Here is a 22,112-nt window from a genome sequence, read left to right on the forward strand (position 1 = left end):
AGCCTTTTGTTATTTTTAGTGTGTATCCAGTGTTTTTCTGCTTTTAGCTTTTAGCTAGCATTCTGCTAATGTTCCAGTTCTTTTAGCTTCAACAACTCAGGTTCACCTTCTTCAACAAATTCCAGCTCTTTTTAATATTAAAGTAGTTTTGATCGATTAAATTGATGAAAATAAATTTACCCAACACTGTATAAAAAATACACAATCATGAGCTTCAATATCAGATTAGTTCAATTTCTGCTTACTATTTTATTTTCATAGTAATTTTACTGTATTCAGCACACTAAATCATCTATATTAGTTGTGGATTTCTAAAAATCACAAGCTAATATTTGAGATTTAGATTGTGTAAAAGAGTCTGTCATTATACAACCTGAGTTGGATGTCTTTCTCTTCCTTCAAAGCAAGCTGACTTTATGGCACCACATTATTGGAGATTTCCAGATGTGGATCCTCTTGTGATTTTAGAACTGGTTGTACCACTGTCAACAGAGTAACTATAACCTTTTTATAAGAAGCCTAGTTTTACAAGGTTAGTTTTATTTGAAGGACTAATTAGGGACTGGGTGTGTAAATTACCCATTGTAAAGAAGCTCTGTGCTGTAGAAGGCAACGTCTGGTTGTTTATATACTTTTAAAGGGCTGTTCCTGTTGAAAGAAACCTGAACTGAATGTCGTGGACAATGTTATCAGTGTCTTCAGCTAATTAATACAATGATGTGGACTTAACAGCAATGTGCAGACCGGAAATGTGTAGAGATGCAATGAAATTGTGAATTACAGAGCTGTGTGGTGTTTGAGGATGTGGCGTTGAAAGAACAGCTCCCCTGCTGCCAGCAGCTCAGGGGCCAGTCTGAACAGACATGATGTCCCTGTGAAGACTGTAAGAACAAACTACACACAAAAAGAACCCTATAAATTTAAATGAGTTTGCCATAATCACATATTTGCTTTTAGCTGAATATAATGCAGTCATCCTCCCTCTATAGGCTTAAGCCTATATAGGTGATTTCTTTATGTAAGTTTTTTCACTTGTACTTTATGTTTTGAAAACCTGCCATACAGCATGAAAGAAGCATCCGCTTTTTTATTTTGCTTTCACAATCTCACTAGTACCGACGGATTAACAGAAACTTGACGAAAACAAGATTTCCAGCCTCCACCGCGACGCAGTGGCGCACTCCGACCACCGGGGGGCGGCGGAGTGCGCAGGTGAGCCTTTATGCCGCGCTAAACGACACGAAGAAGAGATGACCGGGCGAAACCATGGCGTGTGCCTTGGACGATGATGATATCTGCAATGATGATTACTATTCGCTCCTAAATGTCCGAAGAGAGGTACGGTATGTCGTCCCAATGTGAAGAGTCATCTGCGAGGGTTCGGGTCGCGACTGGTCCCCGGTCTGTTTCCGGTTCGTAGCAGCAGCTGCTCGCATAATTAGGTGTAACTTTTAACTGTGTGACCCTCGACATTGAATGTGAAGTGACACTTTCTTTTTGGTTTAAAAGGGAGCAACAAACAATGCAAATTGTAGCATTACGGTTTTGTCATCACGAGTGGTCGTTGTTTGGTCAAAAGACGTAGAGTCTGGTGTTGCTGTGGTTACTTGCTACTAAATGAAGAAGTTATTTTCGGTTGTCAGGGTATGTGCTAACTAGCTAGTGCTACAACTGTAAGTTCAGAGCTGTAACCTGCAGATAATGAGCTTACACTGTAAATAATGGGCTTTTACTGGTGGGCTCGGCTGCTTTTCTTTCCCGATATTGTCCTTGACACAGCGACGAACATTATGTTGCCAAAAAAATATTAATTAGAGAACTAATTTAGATAGTTGGTGACAGTATGTTTTTGCTACAGAGCAGGTCAGAGACTATAAGCTGTAGACTAAATTCTAAACCTTAACAATGTTTGTTTGTTTTTTTCCACTCAAAACCTTCTTGAACCGAGGTGGTTCTGATCGGGGTGGTATTTGTTTTTATTATTTCCCAGGGTTGAACAGATAGGTGTTTACATTTTTGAGTTCAAGAAGATATAGATAAGAAATTAGACAGCTGGACCTAGACATTACTCATACAAGTTACTTTTTTCAGAAATGTGCTTAATTTTTTGTTTTAACAGCTTGTTTTTATAGTGTTTGTTATGCACTAAGTGCAAAGTGTCTGCAAAGAAACTGTATAAACTTATTAAAGGTTGTTTTTCCTACTTATAAAAGAGTATAAAACAAAGGAGGCCAATTTTTTAAAATTATTTTTTATCCCCAACAAGCCACAAATAGAACTGGGACTGTTGCAGGGGATCAGGAAAAGACTTAAACTCAAATATGCAAAATAAATAAATAAATTGTCAGAATAAACATTTTATTATTCATAGAATATGGTTTTCATTAGCTGCTAAGAGTAGACGTTGCAACTGGGCAATAGAAATAATACTGAGAATTTAAACTTTATCTATTTATTGTGAATAATGAACATTCACAGAAACGTTTGTGGGGAAAAGTGTGTGCATGTTTTGCAGTGTTTCAAACACCAGCATTAAAATTAACAACATAAAATAGCCTTTTTGTTGGTGCTCAGGGAGAGAAGATCAGTATCTGGATTTGCTTCCTTCTCGTGTGTAATCAAAGAACAGCTTACTGATTTTTTTTTTTTTTAACACAAAACTAGTCTCGACTGCTCCATTCCTGGATGTAAATCTTGGTTTAAAAAAAAAGGCATCATTGCTTCTTACAATTTGGACAGCAAAGCTTCTGATGTGCATGCTGCTCTGAATTTCTCCATCTGATTAGTCTGATGGTGCTGATTTAATTAACAATCCTTAAAAACATCATAGAGTTCTCCACAAACTGAGCTCACTGCTTTGCTGCTGAATTTAGTAAACATACACTTAGAGGTTTATGTCTTGTTTAAAAACTCAGCACAGCATTCTGTGTCGGCCTTTGTTTTTGTTTTTCTGTGGGCTGCGTGCATACAAGAAGCTGCTGAAGTCAGCATCATAGAGCTTGCCTTTAAAACAAAAGCACTGTAAAAGCCAAAATAAAAGCAGGGATCTGCGTGCAAAAAGACTGAAGATTGGTTTCTACAATGGCCAACAGGTGCAAATGCGCTGCGAACACAATGAATGATGGATATTCAAGCTCCATTGATTCAGCGGTGTCTTTATGCCGTCTGACCCGGTGCTGGCAGGGAGATGTTGATCAGCTCACCTCGATGAAAAAAATTAATTAAAAAATGCTTAAAAATCAGATAAACCTATGTGTGTCTTATTTGTTCAGTCTAGTGAAACGATTCAACATTAACTCTTAACAAGTTATACTAACAGAAGATCTGACGACATAGAGGCTGTTTAGTTTTTGTTTTTCAGGTGTCATTAGTTTGGTAATTTGTTGATGATCCCTAATTGAACCACCGTGTTTAGGAGGAGGGAGACATGAAGGTGAGCTGAACGACATCTCCCTGAAAGTGAGGGAGGCAGAATCTAATACTGTTGTATAATCCTGATGGTAAATAAAAGTAGGAACAGCATTGGCTCTTTGGGCAGAGATAATTTTTCCTTCTTTGTTTTGCAGCTTGGATCAAATTTTGTACATTGGTTTGGTTTTTGTTGATCTGTATGAGCTGATGAACATAAAGCTACAGTCCTGAAGTATTTCTATTTTCTTTAAATATAACATGCATTGTCAAAATGTTGCATACATGTTAATGATTTGTCTTTGAACACCACTAAACATTTGCAGCAAATGTTTGAAATAAGATCTGAAAATAGCCTGAAGATTAACTTAGAAATATGAACATTTGAGGCTGATTTTATTTAGAAAAGGAGAATGTGTTGGAACTCTGTACGAAGTAAAGCAAAAACAGATGCTTCATCCCTCTGTTAATTGTCTTAAAAAAAAAAACAACACGTTGAGTAAACACAAGGCGTAATACAGCAACTGTGAATTTGATGATTTTGCACTCCAGTCCGTCTCACAGTGATGTGAATTTAAACACAAGAACTTTTTTGTTGACAACTTTGTTCTATTTTTTTATATATATAAATCTCTTTGCATATTTTGCGGTGTTCTTCCAGGCCACTCAGGAGGAGCTGAAAGCAGCATACAGACGACTGTGCATGCTGTATCACCCAGACAAACACCGCGATCCCGAGCTAAAGCGACAGGCAGAGCAGCTTTTCAACCTCGTGCACGAAGCTTATGAAGGTTAGACGAGCTTTAAATACATCCTGTTTGCTTTCGGACGTAAAGACATACACAAAGTTTGATTGCATTTCATGTCATTGATGCTTATCCATATGTTTGTAGTCCTCAGTGACCCACAGGCGCGAGCTATCTATGACATCTATGGCAAGCGAGGACTGGACGTTGAAGGATGGGAGGTAGGTTTCTCAACCCCTGCAGTGGGTCTGAAAACGTGCACAGACTTACTCTTAATGTTGACAGGAGAAGCCTAGTGATAAAAGCTCAGAGTAGCTTTGAACTTCACATTGACAACTTAGACAGTCTTCTTAATTTAAAAATAAAATGCTGCTTTGAATTTGTTTTAAATGACTTGTGCTTATTGTTTCTCACATGCCAACTTGTCCAAATGTCAAGTTTAAAAAAAAAAGCATTTAAACATTTGCTCACATAAGTCATAAAGGTATTGGCGAAACAAGTCTTAACAAAAACAAAACGTCTTCCCTCTGGTAATACAGACTGTAATATTTCTGCCAAATGCTTTTGATTTAATCTGATTGGTCAGATTGATTTGCCTTTGTGTTATGAATGAGTGAATCAGGCTTTGGAGTGTTCCAGTTTTTGTCGACACAGTTTTATTAATGGCAGTTTTGAAAGAAACCTTAAATGACATCATCATCTACATTCAAATCTGTGATTTTTGCACCACGTTAGCTGCAAGTTGGCGTGAAGTTAGTTGTTTGAGTCGCGCTCCCTTTGTGTGCAAATCCTGTCTTTCTCCTGCAGGTGGTGGAGAGGAGAAGGAGCCCTGCAGAGATTCGGGAGGAGTACGAACGGCTTCAGAAGGAGCGGGAGGAGAGAAGGCTTCAGCAGCGGACCAACCCAAAGGTTAACGCAGCAGAAAATAAGAGGCTTGTCTTTGAAACTGAATGTAATGCAGATATGTTTCTTTGCTTGGTGAACTCAGAATGAATCTCGAATCCTTTCGCAGGGAATGATCAGCGTTGGCATCGATGCCACCGACCTCTTTGACCAGTACGAAGAGGACTATGAAGATGTGGCTGGAGGCGTCCCACACATAGAAATCAACAAGATGCACATATCACAGTCCATAGAGGTCTGCCGTCCGAGTTCCACAGTTTTTAGATTTAGTTTTCCTCCAAACGCTTAATGTTCTGTGTGTTCTGCCGCAGGCTCCTCTTACTAGAAAAGACACAGCCATTCTGTCCGGCTCCTTATCGACCCACAACGGAAATGGAGGCGGCACCATTAACTTGGCGCTGAGAAGAGTCACCTCGGCAAAGGGCTGGAGTGAGGTATGCTGCATTCTCGCTCGTTTTTGCCTGTGTTTTGTCACAAAGTAACATTTTAGGATGTGAAGCAATAGTGGGTTTTTTTCTGTTCCTACAGATAGAGTTAGGAGCCGGAGACACTCATGGACCTCTCTTTGGAATGAAGATATTTCGCAACTTGACGCCCCGATGGTAAGTTTAAAAAGACAGCACAAGTGAATCAGTGTTCTGAACTTTCACACCAAAAAAACAATGACAAGATCTTTTTTTTCTTTTAATCTCAGCTTCGTAACGGCTCAGTGCGGGCTCCAGTTTTCATCGCGAGGCATACGCCCCGGGATGACAACGGTACTGGCTCGCCACTTAGACAAGAACACTATGGGTTACCTGCAGTGGCGCTGGGGAGTCCAGTCCTCTATGAACACCAGCGTAGTGAGGGACACGAAGAGCAGCCACTTCACCTTCGCAGTACAGGTAAGCAGCCAGCAGTTTTATTTAGTAATGTTTAACTCCGATTCATCAGCAGCTCGTCGTCGCAGTTGTACCAAAAATGATAATGTTAGTTTTCTGTGTCTCTGCAGCTCGGCATTCCTCACACATTTATGATGATGAGCTACCAGTACAAGTTTCAGGATGAAGACCAGACCAAGATTAAAGGCTCTGTAAAGTACGTTGTCAAAGAGCAACGCGGGTGATGTAATGTAGTCATAAAATTATATTAAAAGTGCTAAACAGGACATTCATACCCTCCTGATCGGGACACAGCAGATGGAAACCAAAGTCACCCCACATTAAATGTTCCACAGCATAATATTTATTTACAGAGAAGTGTTTTAGGTCACTCTTAATCCCCCTTTTGGATCAAAATTTTAACAGCCGCAAAAGCCCCTTCGCACCGAATGACGACCGTGCTTTTTTCATGCAATCTATGATCATTTGAAACCCTCCTTCAATGTGAAGGCAGCCATGACACTGCTGCTCTCTTAGTGCTCGCCAAATAGGTTCTATTCACCACCACTCGATATGTCAGCGACAATACCACCAGCCATGACTGCCCCAGGCCCCGCTGCAAGATCTTGCCACAGTAGCGTGATGCTGCAGGTATCACGTTTGCACTGTGTCGTTTTCATGACCTTGTCACAGTCGTAGCCTGGGCAGCGTGGCCAGACCTGCTTCAAACACGTCGGTGCACGTCATGAACGCACCGCCGCCATGCTCCGCCCAGGACCCTGATACACGATGATAAACCACCACAACCTTGCTACAAAAGTGGTTCACTCACTCAAAACTCTGCACAACTTATGCTCTATCACCCCTAATAGGAAGCCCACTGCGTTGGGGCCACCCTGGGGTCGTCATCTTGTGTGAAGAGGACATTAAACACCGATCGTTTCATTTTTCATCCACAGAATCAGCACAAATAACTACAGTGCACTGATCTCTTCATTGCCACCTTGAGTCAGACCTACAACTAAGATATAAGTCTTATGAACTCGCAAGGAATGACAATTATATTTTTGTCCCATTTATGGAAAAGTCCTATGTTGTGTTTTTTCCCTCCAAGTCAAAAAAGGCTTCATGTGCACTGACATGCAGAGAAGCTCGAAGCAGTTACACAAATTGGGTAGATTGTCATTTTCTGATAAGTACGCCAACTTCCATTCTTTATATGGCAGGTAGTTGTCATAATTATTGCTAAAAAAGAGCAAAATCTTCAAAGACCTCTTCTTGTTCCAATGTTGGAAACTTTTTTTTTATTATTCTCTCAATAACTGTCAGCTAAAATGTGAGTAAGCTACATGTTAGCGAGGTAGTGACTTTGATTATGTGACTGTGACAGATCAGGTTTCTTTGGGACTGTGGTGGAGTACGGCGCCGAGAGGAAGATCAGTCGACACAGCGTGGTGGGGGCCACCGTCAGCGTGGGAGTGCCCCAAGGTGTCTCCCTAAAGATCAAGTAAGTGCAGCTCCTTGCTCCACTTTCTCATTTTCTGCATCCAGAGGGGTTTTACTTTTTTTTCCCCCTACAGTGCCGTTGCCATGGCACCTCTCCGGATCAAGACGTAATTATGTCACCCAGCCAAACATTTTCTTTTTTTTTCCAAATTTGGTCTAGACTGGGAGCTTTTACAGATCTATAGCAGTGCGTATAGCAATGCTGTGCTTCTGAGCTGTAATTTCCTGTCTTGTCTAAAGAATGGAAGTCAATTTCACTTGTGGTTTTTTTTTTTCCTAGTGAGTCCTGGAAATAAACATAAAAACTAATTCTCTGTGCGCAGATTAAACAGAGCCAGTCAGACCTACTTCTTCCCTATTCACCTCACCGACCAACTCCTGCCCAGCGCAGTGTTTTACGCTACAGTCGGACCACTGGTTTTCTACCTCGCCATCCAGCAGCTCGTTATCCGGCCTTATGTGCGGGCCCAGAAGGAACAGTAAGAAACCCTCCCTTTGTGTTATTTGCCTCGCACTAACATTGTTTCTGGAAGCATCATATCTCGTGTTATTATGGCCAGATTTTATGAGCTCGTTTTTTTTTTCTTCTTCTTCTTTGTTTTAATTCAACAGAGACTTGGAGAAGCAGAGGGAGAGCTCGGCCTCTAATATAGCCAAGAAGAAACAGGAGGCAGAGGCTGCTGTGAGTATTTTCACACACCTACTTTGTAGCCGTGGTGCCAGTCAAAAAGTTAGTTTTTTTATTATAGACGTAGGTGTTTGTGTCTGCCTGTCAGAAACAGGAATTCTATCAACCATCAAGGTGAAGGGCTCAGATTGGATTAGATAACATGCAAAGTATTAGTCCAAATTGTCAGTGTAATCCATAAAAAATGAAATCTCATTGTTTGTCTGTTCGCTCGTCTGCGCTCCTCCTTTATCTCCACAGGTTTTGCTCATGCAGGAGTCTGTGCGCAGGATTATTGAAGCCGAGGAGTCAAGAATGGGTAGGAACAGTAATCCACAAGAAATGAGCTTATCTTAGAAATTGTTTTTAAGCAGGTTGTAAAAATGCAGGGTTTTTTTTTCTTTTTCTCATAACTATTTTATCTGTTTGGAGTGGAATTTGCATGATTTTAAATTTCACCTTTTAAAATCCCATTACCGAGGCGATGCATAACAATTTAGGCTTCATCGGCCTGTTTAAGCAGCAGTTATTCAGACATATAGAGCTTTTTTTTAAAACTTTTCTCACACACATGCCCTCATCACTGACACGGTGACATTGCTTTTAAGAATGCATGTCACCTGCCAGCTTTTAAGCCAGAGATTTGATTTAAGATCATCTTATGCTGAGAATGAATATAGTTACAGCCCTTTTGGTCACACTTTGTAAATGACGTCAAACAATCTCATTGTGACATTTTGTTCGATCTTGCATGTCAGCGCTCAGAGTATGTGTTGAGGACGACTCTTAGCTGCTACCACACCAAATTTTAGCTCAATCTTTGTAAAATTAGCTACTTTTGTGTTTTTTAAGATCAGTTGGCTGTGGTGGCTACATGTAGAGGTACATTCAGTTATTGCTTCCTGAGAGTTTCATTAAAATCTGTCCAGCAGTTCATGAGACATTTCGCTAACTCTTCAGACACTCCAGGGACACGGGCAAAAAAGCAGCACCTCTCACCCATTAGGTCAGGCAATAGTTATTACAATGCCTGAGTTTTCTTACTGCATATACCAGTGGTGTGCTGTAGTTAAGTCAGACATAATGGTACTTAAACTAAGCAGTATGGAATATTTATTCTCTACAGGTTTAAGTCCATTCAAGGCATGAGAATGGACTTTTTGCAATTAGACTAAACTGATTGTTTCTCTCAAGTTGACGGAAACCGTCTTTTAATTCGCCTGAGTTTAATTCCTCCATCTTTTTAGTTTTCTTTGATGGAAAATGAACCGAAGCTGCAGTTCAAATAATGCTGTACAAAATAATTTGTGTCATTAAAAACTGCTTGGGTGCTGCTTATGGGATGATGGTTAAAACAATGGAGTAGGTTGTTTCATCACAGGGTCTTTGTGGTCACCATTAATGTGACTTGATACACTTCAGCCCTCTGCAGTTTAATGAAATTTTATCAGATTATTTTCTGGAAATAATGCCGTCAGAAACACACGAGCAGCTCTTTAGACATGCAGTCATTGTGATCGGTGGCCCTAAGATTAATGAGGATGAGTGCATATTTGAAAGGAATTTAAGTGGAATTTGACATTTTTCATCATGACAATAAAAATTAGATATTTCTGTATAAATATCTTTGCTGTTCAAGCGTTTGGAGAAAATCTAAATCAGGTGACGCTTAACCTTTAAAAAAGAGTTAAAAGGATTCAAATAGATAATAGAAGAATTTAGGTAATTAGATTTGTATTGACCTAGCCTTTTTTTACATGATAATAGGCCTTTTTGGTTTATTTTAGGTAAACTAACAAAAAGCTAACAGCAGATGGTGTTGTTTTCACAAGAGAGGAGTTCAGCGTGTCGTAATTAGACTCAGCCTGAACTTTGTGTTTTGATTGTCTGTGTGTTTTTGAGCTTCAGTGTCTGTTCAGGCATCTCTCCTGTCAGTCTGTTGTCCCAAATATGGACTCAGATTGTATCCTTTTGGACCGCAGCTGGTAATGATAGTCATTGTTCTGCTGACCTGCTGACCTGTAGGGCCTCCACTAAAACAACTGATACATGTGCTCCTTGTCCAAGCTCACAGAGGCGCCGGGTTCGAACAGGAGCTCTGCTGCAGTTCATCATGTGTCCAGCTGAGAGACTCACTGGACAAACAAGCGACCATAATGTTTCAGGATTTCTTTGTAGAAAATTTTAATTTTGTGCCTTCAGCAGGCATCATTGAAGATTTAAATCATTAATATTTAACTTTTGACTCTTTATTGACTTTAAACCTGACTGTTAAATCTGCGACCCTTGAACTTCAGGACACTCTTAAGACGTTGGTTTGCAAATCAGACGTCATGTTGGGATGTTTTCTCTGTTTCCTAAATCAGGTCTGATCATCCTCAACGCCTGGTACGGCAAGTTTGTGACAGACAACAGCAAAAAACACGAGAGGGCAAAGGTCATTGATGTGACGGTGCCACTGCAGTGTCTGGTGAAAGACTCCAAACTCATCCTCACTGAGGCCTCAAAGGTAAGAGAAGTGAATCAAACAGCTTTGGAGTCATTCTGTCCACTTGTCCCGTGTGTGGCCCGTGAATGTTCCATCTTCACGTCTTGGTTTTCGTCTGTCCAGTCAGGACTCCCTGGCTTCTACGACCCCTGCGTGGGGGAGGAGAAGAGCCTGAAGGTGCTGTATCAGTTCCGAGGAGTCATGCATCAAGTCCTGTCAGGAGACAAAGAGCCACTCAGGATACCAAAGCAATGTAAGTCTCTGAGAGCACAGCAGCAAACTGGAACGGATTCATAGCGCGGCCCCAGCAGGTCACTGGCGATGTATTTTATGTACCGTGGTAGGATATTGTATTTCTTTAGGTAGTCGACCTGCAGCCTGATTCCTTTGTTCTTTTTGTTTTCCAGCTCACAGGATTGACGCAGACACATAAAGGTTCTTCTCCCGACCAAAAAAAAAAAAAGACTCATCTTTAGACTGTTGGACAGAAAAAAAAATGGAGAAACCTGTTTTAGATACAACCTGGAAATAAGTCTTTGTTACGCAGAAGAAGAAAAAAAATGAATTTAACTGTTTGTCTTTATATTCATTTAAATATTGAGGGTGAAGTAAAATCGCAGGCTGGATTTATCAGAACCACGGACAGCGCTGTGGTCTCCTAATGTGACTAAATGAATGGCTACCGTTCTGAATCAGGGTTCTACCCTACTTGGTATCGGGGGGGTTTTTGGTATGACTTGCAATCTTAGACAGAGTTCTATGTACTGTATTGTATAAAAACTGCAGTGCCTATATGATTGAAGACATTAAAGCATCTCTGTTCATTTGCCATATGATTAAAATCTTTCTCTCTCATCTTGCTCAAATAGCATTTTGGAGTAGTTGTGTCGTTAAGTGCTTTTCATTCATATGCTTAAACCAAACCAAATACTTCATTGTTACAGTGCATGAAAAATCTTATTTACCCGCCTTTAGCATTTTCTGTTTTTGCTGCTTTACAATCTTGAATTTCAAAGGATTCGGAGTGACTGTATCTTTTAATTTCCACAACAGCACTATAACTGGGAAGATGAAAAATATTTTTTATTGTGAAAAGAAAATAACTGTTAACCGAAGTCACTTTAGTTACATCTCCATAAGATTGTTCCTTCTAACCACTGTTTTTTTTTGTCCATTCTTCATGATCAAGCTGCTCCTTCAGGTTGGATGGATGCTTGTGTCCAACAATCTTTAAATGAAACCAGAGACTCTCAGTTGGATGAAGGTCTGGGGTTTGACTGGACCATTCCAGGACATTTAACTGTTTGTCCTTAAACCACTGCAGTGTTTAAAGTCATTGTCCTGCTGGAAGGAAAACCTCAGTTCCAGTCTCAAATCGATCAATCAGGTTTCCCTCATAAAACTATATTTGTTTGGTTTTTTTGGCCAGTTTTCCCCACAGCATGATGCTGCCGTCCCCATGCTTCGCTGCGGGGAAGATAGTGTCAGCATGTTGAGGGGTGGTAGGTTTTCACCACACTTGGTCTGGATGGTCAAAAAGTGTATTTCAGTCTCATCTGACCTCTGCACCTTCTTCCATGTGTTCTGGGAGCCTGTCCAAACTGTCTACCTCATTTTCTGCCTTTTAGGCAGCAGCTTTTTTTCCTGACCATTTAATGGCGCTCTGTGGGATGTCCAGGGTGTAAGGTATTTGTATTTCTCCACAACTCTGTCTCTGGCCTGTGTGGAGAGTTCCTTGCTCTTCATGTTGTCACTTACTGGGCGGTACCTCTTACTGCTTAGAGGTGCAGGTGATTGTTTGACTCTTCGACTGCCCACAGCTGAGCCTTATTGAATTATGTGGCTTCTGAATGTAAAGCTGGAGGGAGTGAATACTTTTCACTTTTATATATTTTAAAACAAAGTTGTTCTTTTTCCCACTCATTTCATTAATCTGGAGTATCTTGTGCAGGCTCATGACTTGTAATCAATTTGAAAATCCATTTAGATTCCAGGTTACTAAGGGATTTGAATACTTTGCTCACAATAAACCTCATGAGCACCCAAACCTCTTCACTGAATGAGTGGTTGTGTTCAAAGTTTTGGCTTTAGGTTGCGGATATTTGTTGTTTCAGCTAAACAGATCTAGGTTTGTGCAATAAAATGCGGATGATTCGTGCTGACAGAGTGTTAAAATAAAAGCTAAACTTAGCTCAACATAAAGACCTGGCAGCTGCTGCTGGCACGCTGAGTCGTGTTTACTCTGTTCAATCTTTCGTTCTCGATTTATTTGTGGGGAATTCTACAGCTTTGGATCATTTTTGGCTTGCAGTGTTTTTTTATTTTTATGTGGGGTGGGGGATTTACATGTTCGTGCTTCAGTTTTTTTTTACACTTTCTGTTCTTTTGATTCGAGTCAAAACAGTAACCTTCCCCTTCCTGTGAACGATGACATCCTGTGGGCTGGGATTTACTGAAAACGACTGCCCAGAGCCAGGTCCCTTCTCTCTCCCTCTCTCTCTGTCTCTCTCTAAACTTCTCGAGTCAGAGCTTTTGCAAGATACTGGATTCCATGTCAGAAAATGAAGAGGAGAGCCATGGAGAAACATCAGAGCCTGTTTCAGGAGGTTCTTTCAGCTCCAACAACTTCAGCGGCGTTTCTCAACTTGGATGTAAGTTTTTATGAAACTGCCAAACCATAACGCCTTAATAGACACTTTAGGGCGTTTCAATTTTCTCCCCCCACCAGAGACGTTGTTAGGATGCTGAAACTTCGGGGGTCCAGCTCAGTCCAGAAATATTTGGGTTTAACGATGACATTGAAAAGGCTGAAAAACATTCATTTTGCTTTTAAAGGAGAATCGAAACACAAGCTCTCATTGGCACAAAAACCTATGATATCCATGTGCTTCGTGTAAATAATATTAACAGTAATAAACTTTAATGTCGTCGTTTGCTACAATGACAGTTTAAAGCACTTCCTGTGGCAGCCACTGTGGATGCAGGGGGACTGGTTCGTCGTTGCCCCAGCAGACTCTTCACAGTTCTGGGGAAGAAACTGTGTTTGGGTCCGTTGGTGCGGTCTCACATGGTTCTGAGCCTGCCGGAGGGGAGGCTTGTGAACAGATGTCCCTTTCGCATTGTAAGGCCCAGCCCTGTTGGCTTTCAGCAGAGTGCCGCCTCGATGTGTGTGGGATCATCATATAGGATGCGAGAATCTTGTCAAATTTTTTTTTTGCGACACCCAACAGTGGAAAACACTGAGCTTGTGCTACTTCTTCTCATCAAAAAAAAAAAAAGTTAAAAGAGAGCGAGAGAAGGCTACAGGAATAAGTGCACCTTGTCATTCGCACCAGGGCACGGGTCGTGCTAAAGGAAATGGTGGTAAGGAGCGGTCACTGGAAGTGTGACACATCTGGGAACTGATCAGCGGCCTGCAGTCTGCTGATGTCACATCTGCAGCATGACTCAGGGAACCCTGGGTCTCTTCCAAATATCGAGCTGGAATTAGACCAGACCGCCCAATGCAAAGACTCAGACCAGTCTGTAGCAGTCGATGCCACAGCAGCTACAAAGGCCCATGGGTCATTCCAGTCAGGGGCCCCCAGCTGATCTGAAACTCATGAGGTCACCAGTCACACTGGCCTCCTTCCGATTACTGGTCAGCAGCAGCGCCTCTCTAAGCGGCGGTGCCCGGACACTGGATCCAGCTAGTTCTGCTGCTTCCACAGCTGCGATGCGCCCTACCTCGTACGCTCCGACTGCCGCTGCTACAGACCTGACGTCAGGGCCAGCTCCTGTTGCTGTGCGTCTTTTGACTCAGTCCCGAGTGACTTACTGTAATGCCCAGCAGTTTCACCCCCTCGGGAGCTTTTGCTTCTTGTTTTTGGTGCTGCAATCTTTGACTGCGGGGCCATTTAAACCATATGTGAGCTTTGGCCACGAGCCCCAGAAGTGCTACATGCTGCTGCTCTTGTAAATATTCAGAAAACTGCATGTTGGCACCATTTGGAAAGCTTTATACCTGAGGACAAAGACATTTTGGAAGTGCCTTTAGGGATTTCTTTTTTTGCTGTGGTATTACCACACAGATCAAGGATTCAAACTAATCTCAAGGCTATACAAGGATACTCAGGAGGTTAAAGATTTAAATATAGCTTATATTCAACAAAAATGGGAAGGGGAAACATCTCTAATGATACTTGGAGCCAAGAGGGATACAGTGGAAGCTCTCTAGCTCTAACACATGGAGGCGTTTCGGCTGGGAGAGCCTGTGTAGATGCTTTATTACGCCTGCACAAAGGAAACAGTATTCAGGCTCATCCAGTTGCTGGAGATACCGTTGAGCCCACGGAGTAAAACATCTTCACTTGTTATGCTCATGTCCTCTGATCAAAGTAGTTTGGATGACAGTTTATTCTGATTTGGAAGTAATATTAGGCACGCAAATTTCCTCTAACTGGGAGGAACTTTTTCCCCTGGACTCTTGTATTCTGGGGACAAAGACACAGAGACCAGACGTTTATGTTCGGCTGCAGGTTGGTTGGTTTGTTATGGAAAGAATTACTAAGAATTACTAATCTAATCTTACCATTAGACGAACAAATTTGACAAGATCTGGGTAAAAATGGAAAAATTAAATTAGGTTAAAGCATCCAGAGTTTGTGTAAGCCTCTGTACTGTGCACCCCTTGGATTGTAGTATTTGCATGCAACACAAAACTAACAGCGATAAAAAAAGTTGCATTTGCTCGAACCGAACTGTTCTCAGACAGCAACGATCCATTTAGGGTCTTAGCTGTGCTCAGACCAGCCGTTAGCTCATCATTCTTGCTGGAGATAAACTCTCCTTTATCCCAAACTGAGAAGCTAATAAACATGTATGACCTTCACACAGAAACCCTCTTCAGAATGACTGAAGTACTCCTGAACAGCTTCTGAGCTGCTCCTTTAGGGAATAAAAGATAATAAGAATACAAACACTATAACTGTCATGGCCTCCAAACATAATTGGGATTACAATGATGTTCCCCTGGACCAAAACTGCTTTATAATAAGAACTTGAAGATGTGGGCACATGTTAGCATACTTTCCCTATCATTTCCCAGATACAAACTTCCCCTCTTTAAGCCCCACCGGGATACTTCAGGATGACGCATTAAACCCAGTTTCCGAGAATGAGCTGAAGGACTGTTCTTACTGTAAATTAAGCTAAAGGAGGAAAGGAGGGAGGGTCCTTTGACTCGGGGAAGGAGGGCCTCTGGAGGCTTTTGTTTTGTGTCTCCGTTTCTTCGAAGGTGACATGTTTGACGCGTTCGCTCTGGAAAGGAGGAGGTGGTACGGGAAGTGGGACTGGTGGGTTCCTCCAACGACTCCACCTGCCAAACACGTCTGCGGTCCTGCTTCGCCGACTCCCGAGTCCGCTGCGGCCGCGCTCCGCGACGTCGACGTGAGTAAAACTACACGTTAGCCGAGCCGCGTCACCGGGTTAACCGGTCGCACTGCTTGTTTCAGAAATCTCCGTCCGCTGCAGAAAGTAGTCCCTGCCTGCTGTTAAAGCCCCCGTTGCTTCAGTTGGTGCTGAGGCTTAATAAACAGAAAACAGGGCGTGAAGGGCGGGCGATTATGTAAGTTTCTCTGTGTGTGTGTGTGTGTGTGTGTGTTAGCAAAATATCTCACGCAAAGGCGTAAATCCCGGGGAGTTTGGGTGTGTGTTTGTGGAACCCCCTTTCCCTCGCAAGTTTAGAAAAACAAAGATTGCCCCCCTCCCCCCATAAATAAATCGTTTGATGAAACTACAACTTTTAGCAATAGAACGAACAGAAAGTAAATCCACCATTTATTTCGGCAAAACGATATATTTATGCCTTTCAAAAATGATGTCTCCCCCCCATCATTCTAACAGTGGTACAGTCCATAACTGTGAGCACCAGAATCTACGTCATTGATGAGCACATAGTAATTGTTCAGATAATATATGGAGGAATACTTTCTAGTAAATCCTGTTTCCATGTCTGCTGTAGTAGTCCAATGGTTAGAGCTCCTGTCTGAGACGTAGGAGACCCTGGGCCCAGTCCTCAGACCTACAGACCCATTCTTTGACTTTTTTTTTTCTGCTGCTAACTTAAATGATTTGCTTCCAGTGAGTAGCTATCAAAAGTTCACTGTCAGCAAATGACACGTAACATGGTTTATTTATGTCCAATTCTCAATAAAAATAAACATTTCCCTCGTGTGGGTCAAAGTTGTCCTGTTTTCACAGGACACACACACACACCAGGAACAGGGGTATTTTTAACTGCTTTAAATGATCATTTGTAACTTTGAGGTGGATGAATGGTTGAAAATGATGTAGAGATAAATAACTCCATTGGACTGACATTGTATCTTAGTAAGTTAAGCCAAAAAATGGGAAAGGAGGGATGGTTCTTTCGCTCGAGGAAGGAGGACTGTGGTCGCGTACTGAACTCAGACGGCTAAGGTTTGACAGACTTTTTTGTTTCTTTCTGTTTAGGTGGCTGAAGCGTCTGTGTCACAAAGGAGGAGAACAGCGAACCGGAAGTGGACCTGGAAGGTTCCTTCAGCAATCAGACCTTCTAAACGTGTCCGTTCTCGTTCTAAACCAACTCCTGAGTCAGCTACAGCCGTGCTTCAGAACGTCGACGTAAGTGAACCAGATGTTAGCTTCACTAGTTACTCTATTTAAACTAGTAACACTTGTAACAGAACCCATCCTAGCTGATTTCAGAAAACTACGTCCGCTGCACAAAGTAATCCCTTCCTGTTTTTAAAGTCACAGTGGCTCGTTGCATTAAGAGATCCTGTCATCTCTTTAATCTTTATTTACATATTTTAACATAAGGGGCCAAAATTAAAAACTTGATCGAAGCCGAGGGTCAATCTCGATCGATATTTATTGAAAAAAATACATATATTAACCCTGGTTTTAGATGTAAAATGTCAAATTATTCATATAGAAATATTTAATATCTTTCCCCAGTTTCACATTATATAGAATTTAGAACAAACATACTTTAATGAACAAAGAAAAATAAGAGGACATCATCAGCATTCTCCATTAGAGCAGCTAAAAAAGCCATCAACAAAAATCCAATCACATGGCTTCTAACATTTACTTTGAAACAAGAAGAAAATACTAAAAAAGACAAAATACACAGAAGCAGACACTTAAATTGCCCTTTCTGCATCAAAATTCAAAATTAAAATTTCATTTCTTGGCTTCAAAGTCACTTCCACGAGAAGACTTCACTACTTAGGCTCAGATTTTTAAAACAAGATGACATTTAAATGTTATCTTGGGGGCCCAGATAAAATGTTACCACGGGCCGGATCGACACGTTTTAATGCATGTAGATCCTGTGATCTCTTCTGTTTCAAGGAATGCCATTTTTACTGCCGTTTGTCCAAAGTGATAGTAATTTGTTCTAGTTTTTGTTTAATTAGGGGCCTTCTCTTTAATTAATCCCACTTTTGCTCCTTCTATGGAGCCTTGAAAAACTTTTCACTCCTCTTGAGCTTTTTCCACATTTTGTCATGTTACGTCCCCTACTTTGAAAGCTACTTTACTTGGATTTTGAAGTCTTTGTGTGTTTGTCTGTTCAGATCCTGGAGGAGATCTTCCTGAATCTTCCTCCTCATGAGGTGGTTCATCAGTGCCGGTTAGTGTGCGTCCTGTGGAAGGAGGCGGCTGACCGAAATTCTCTGTGGAAAGAAAGGTGTAGAAGAGAAGGTTATCGCCTTTGTGAAGCGTACAAGACCCCCGAAGACTGGAGGTTGTTCTACTTCCTGTCCAAGAATAGGAGAAATTTTATCAGGAACCCCCGAGGCGAAGGTAAACAACAACAGCAACATAAACATACACCATCCTTGTCAAAAAATGCTTAAAAAAACAGTTTGCATCAGGAAGAGTCGCATAAGAAATGAAAACGCTGACAATAAAATGCAATGTAAAAAGGATATTGTGTGTGGCCTTTGTGGGTGTCGTTGGATGTTACAGGAAGTCGATCAATAAAGATTTTATCAAATGAAAAATAAAGCAAACAACCCAACAAAAACAAATTATTACGGCTGTGATGAATTTTCCATGTATTGTCATATTTGCTGTTTTGTCTTGTCTGCTGGATTTCATTTGGTAAGTAAAGGCCGAGCGTTCGCTGGAAAGTTTCAAACTAAGATCATCTGAGTATGCCAGCTACAACCGCATCAAATTTTATCTCATTGTCTCTAAATATGGCTGAGTTGTAGCTATTTTTGTGTTCGCTGAGGTTGATCAGTTGTGGCGGCCATCTTGAATCAGACTGACTCTAAAATTTAATCAGCTGTAGATGTGCCTTCACTGACGACCTTCCGAGAATTTCAGCAAAATCCCTGCAGTGGTTCATGAAATATTTCGCTAACAGACAAACAGGGTCGCCAACGTTTTGAACAAAAAAAATCTCAGGCAATCTGTTGGCGCTTGGAGGATGACTCTCAGGTACTACCACACCGACCTTTAGCTCAGTATCTATAAAATGGGCCGAGTTCGTAGCCATTTTTGTGTTCGCTGAGCAGAATTGGCTGTGGCGGCCATCTTGAGTTGGGTTGCAGATGTACGTCCAGGTGGTTTCTTTATATTTTTCTAACAGACAGCCACGTGAACACATGAATGCCTGCCTTTTACCTCTCGGCTGCCGGCGATAAATCTCGACTGAATTGATAAGAAAGAAACCAATGCAATCAACTTAGATTTTTCCAAACTTTCATTTTTTTTTTAGAACGGTTGAATCACTGGAAAATTCTGCAGAACGGCGGGGACGGTTGGAGAGTGACGGATGTGCCAGCTCCACATCCAGATAAGAGAGTCCGAAAGACCTTTGTGACGTCTTTTTAGTGAGTACTCAAAGAGAATTAGTGCGCCCACATAAGAATCACTTCTGTTCCTACCATGTATTTATAGAACATTTAAAATATAATTGTATAATACAGTCATAATTTATAAATATATATATTCAACTTGTCTGTTTTGCTTGCAGCATTGGACAAAAGTTACAAATGATTGATCTGAAGGAGGAAGGTTACAACCCATTCTTTATGGATCACTTTCAGCCAGACATCAGAATATCTGACTGGTGAGAAAAAAAGAAAACAAAAATTGTAACAGCTTGTTTATTCATTAAAATTATTCATATTAAGGCCACAACAAAGAAAGCACTAATCTGGAAACATGCATTTTCATCTGATTTAATCGTTTCATTGTTCACATTTGAAGTTTTTTTCCAACGAGGATCAAGTTTATTTTTGAAGCCGTTTGCTACGTGCGTCCACTATATCCCATGTCTCTATTACAGCAGTGCACAGGGTCCTTACTGTATAAATGTACGTGTGTTTTCTCCAGGAAATGATAGTTCATTCACAGGCGTTTTGTGAATGTTAAAGGCATAGGATTGAGTCTGCAGTTGACTGATTTATTTTCGATCAAACACACAATACAGTACAGATGCAAGATGAGACTTTAGTCTAAAGTCTAACCTAAAACGAAAGGAGTTTGTGTGAAATCTTTAGAAAAAAAACTTGTTTTCTTTGAACACTTCCACTTCCTTAGTGCTCCAACAGCATTTAGTACCCACTGTGCTGCGTCAAACACAAGAGTCATTGGTTTTTTTTTTATGTTCCCAACAATCAGACTGATTGTTTCCAACGCTGCGGAAGACTTCAGTGGAGCCCCCACCATGGAGTATCATTTAAAAGTGGGAGCTTGATTGCTGAACAGTCCGTATTTATTACTTAAACCTGTAGTACGATTAATTGAGAAACCTCCTTTACACTGGATGATTTTGACACAGAAAAAAAAAAAAGCCCAAGTAAAAATGGTCTTTGCAGAGTAATGTGTTAAGAATAGAGTAGGCTGCCCATGATGGTTTTGAGAATGTGCAAAACCTCCGTAGAGAGGCTGCGGTGGTTTATCTTTGTGGTGGCAGGCGGGTACTGGAGAGGGGGGTGTCGCAATGGTGTGGCTTGGTCTTCGAGAAGCAGGACTAGCCATGCCCGTCTGATGCCACAGCTACAACCCCACAATGCCAACGTGTGGCTGTCATGTCCCACCAGCTTGGTGCCAGCCTGTAGCAGATGATGCAGTCTGAGAGTCACGCTGGTGCCATCATGGGTGTACGTGATAGTATCATTGCGGGATGGTGCTGCTGACGCATGGAGCGCGGTTAGAGTGCAGGAGGGTGTCTTGGGGATTCGAAAACCAGTGGGGAAAACCTATTTGGCGAGTGCCAAGAACTTACAGAGCAGGTTCACGATCGTCTTCACACTGAAGGAGGTTTTCCGAGTTTTTGCTGCAATGCAGCTTTGTTCAGATACAGTATATAAGTTGTGTAGGTCATGGAGAGCACAGCAGGGACTTTATCCAGCGTGAAGCGGGCCTAATCAGGATCATTAGCTTCCACCTAAAAAAAAAATAATGTTCTGACAAGTAGTTATCAATAATTAGTACCTTATCAGCCATGACGTCAGTCGTAGAGCACAAGGCTATGGGGAAAAGAGCAGAAGTGTTCAACCAGGGTAGGCTAATATTCAGGCGCTGATTAAAAAGCGCTGAGATATTCAATCGTTAAACACGATCATTCAGCACAATTTATGCTCAGCACATGTATTTGCATAGCCACACAGACGTCGTTGGGTTGAGAAAACAGCGGTGTTGTTGTTTACATGATGACGTGCGTCTTTACTTGTGTTTAAGGATAATTACCCGTTGGGATTGTGGCTCCCAGTACCACATCCATGTGGATCTGCTCAATGAAAATATGGAGAGTATCCAGGTGTTTTCTCCTCCAGCTGTTTACCTGGGTGCCGGGGGCCATCAGCACTGGAATCAGGTACAAAAAATAAATTCTCTCCACTAAATGTCACGTGAAGTGAAAAAAAAAAAAAAACGTACAAGATCAACTCTAGACCTTGCGACTATTTTCCAGATGACCCATATATTTCAAAACTACGGACCAGGAGTGAGATACATTCGATTTATCCATGGAGGAAAAGATACACGATTTTGGAAAGGGTTCTTTGGAGTCCACATCACGCAGACGTGCGTGGAGATATGCCCAGCGATGCACAAGCCGGTTGGTACAGGCTTGGGGAGAACAGACAAGGACGAAATGAGAAAAGCGACGTCTCGCGCATGCACCATTTCCTGATCACTTCTGTAAATTTTGTGCAGAGACGATAGAAACTGGATTGTCATCACCAGGGACAAAATACAAAGATTACAGAGTGGCTGCAGCTACTAAAGTCAGCGTTTGATTTTTTTCAATAATAATAATAATAACTACCCAGCAAAACTGTGTATTATTTCAGCCTTAAAGAGAAAATACAAAAATTTAAATAAAAAAAAGAAACGCCTTTTTGTGCTTGTATGTATCTATGGGAAAAAGAACACCGGTCCTCTTTCAGTTTGAGTTTTACGTAGTAGACCATAATAAAAAAGAATTATAATTTTAAAAAAGAATTATTCAGATCCAACATCGAGTGTACACGAAGACGCAACAGATTTTA

General features: G+C 41.4%; 2 protein-coding genes across 2 annotated transcripts; both read left to right on the forward strand.

Annotated features, from left to right (window-relative positions):
• The first annotated feature begins 1,182 nt into the window (after nt 1-1,182).
• Nucleotides 1,183-11,437, forward strand: dnajc11a (DnaJ (Hsp40) homolog, subfamily C, member 11a). Its single transcript, XM_017409364.3, has 16 exons — nt 1,183-1,338; nt 4,070-4,199; nt 4,302-4,375; nt 4,962-5,063; nt 5,167-5,292; nt 5,369-5,491; nt 5,586-5,659; nt 5,752-5,941; nt 6,049-6,134; nt 7,308-7,424; nt 7,747-7,902; nt 8,036-8,105; nt 8,352-8,409; nt 10,457-10,599; nt 10,702-10,831; nt 10,986-11,437. The coding sequence occupies exons 1-16, from the start codon at nt 1,267-1,269 to the stop codon at nt 11,009-11,011; spliced, it is 1,677 nt and encodes a 558-aa protein (XP_017264853.1). The 5' UTR covers nt 1,183-1,266; the 3' UTR covers nt 11,012-11,437.
• Nucleotides 11,438-13,057: 1,620 nt separating this feature from the next.
• Nucleotides 13,058-21,959, forward strand: LOC108231943 (F-box only protein 6). Its single transcript, XM_017409384.3, has 8 exons — nt 13,058-13,229; nt 15,854-16,005; nt 17,071-17,220; nt 18,180-18,408; nt 19,331-19,445; nt 19,589-19,684; nt 21,301-21,436; nt 21,533-21,959. Exons 1-8 carry the CDS (start codon nt 13,130-13,132, stop codon nt 21,752-21,754), a joined length of 1,200 nt encoding a protein of 399 aa, XP_017264873.1. The 5' UTR covers nt 13,058-13,129; the 3' UTR covers nt 21,755-21,959.
• Nucleotides 21,960-22,112: the final 153 nt, after the last annotated feature.

Source organism: Kryptolebias marmoratus, linkage group LG8, assembly GCF_001649575.2.
Source record: "Kryptolebias marmoratus isolate JLee-2015 linkage group LG8, ASM164957v2, whole genome shotgun sequence".
Taxonomy (NCBI): Eukaryota; Metazoa; Chordata; class Actinopteri; order Cyprinodontiformes; family Rivulidae; genus Kryptolebias; species Kryptolebias marmoratus.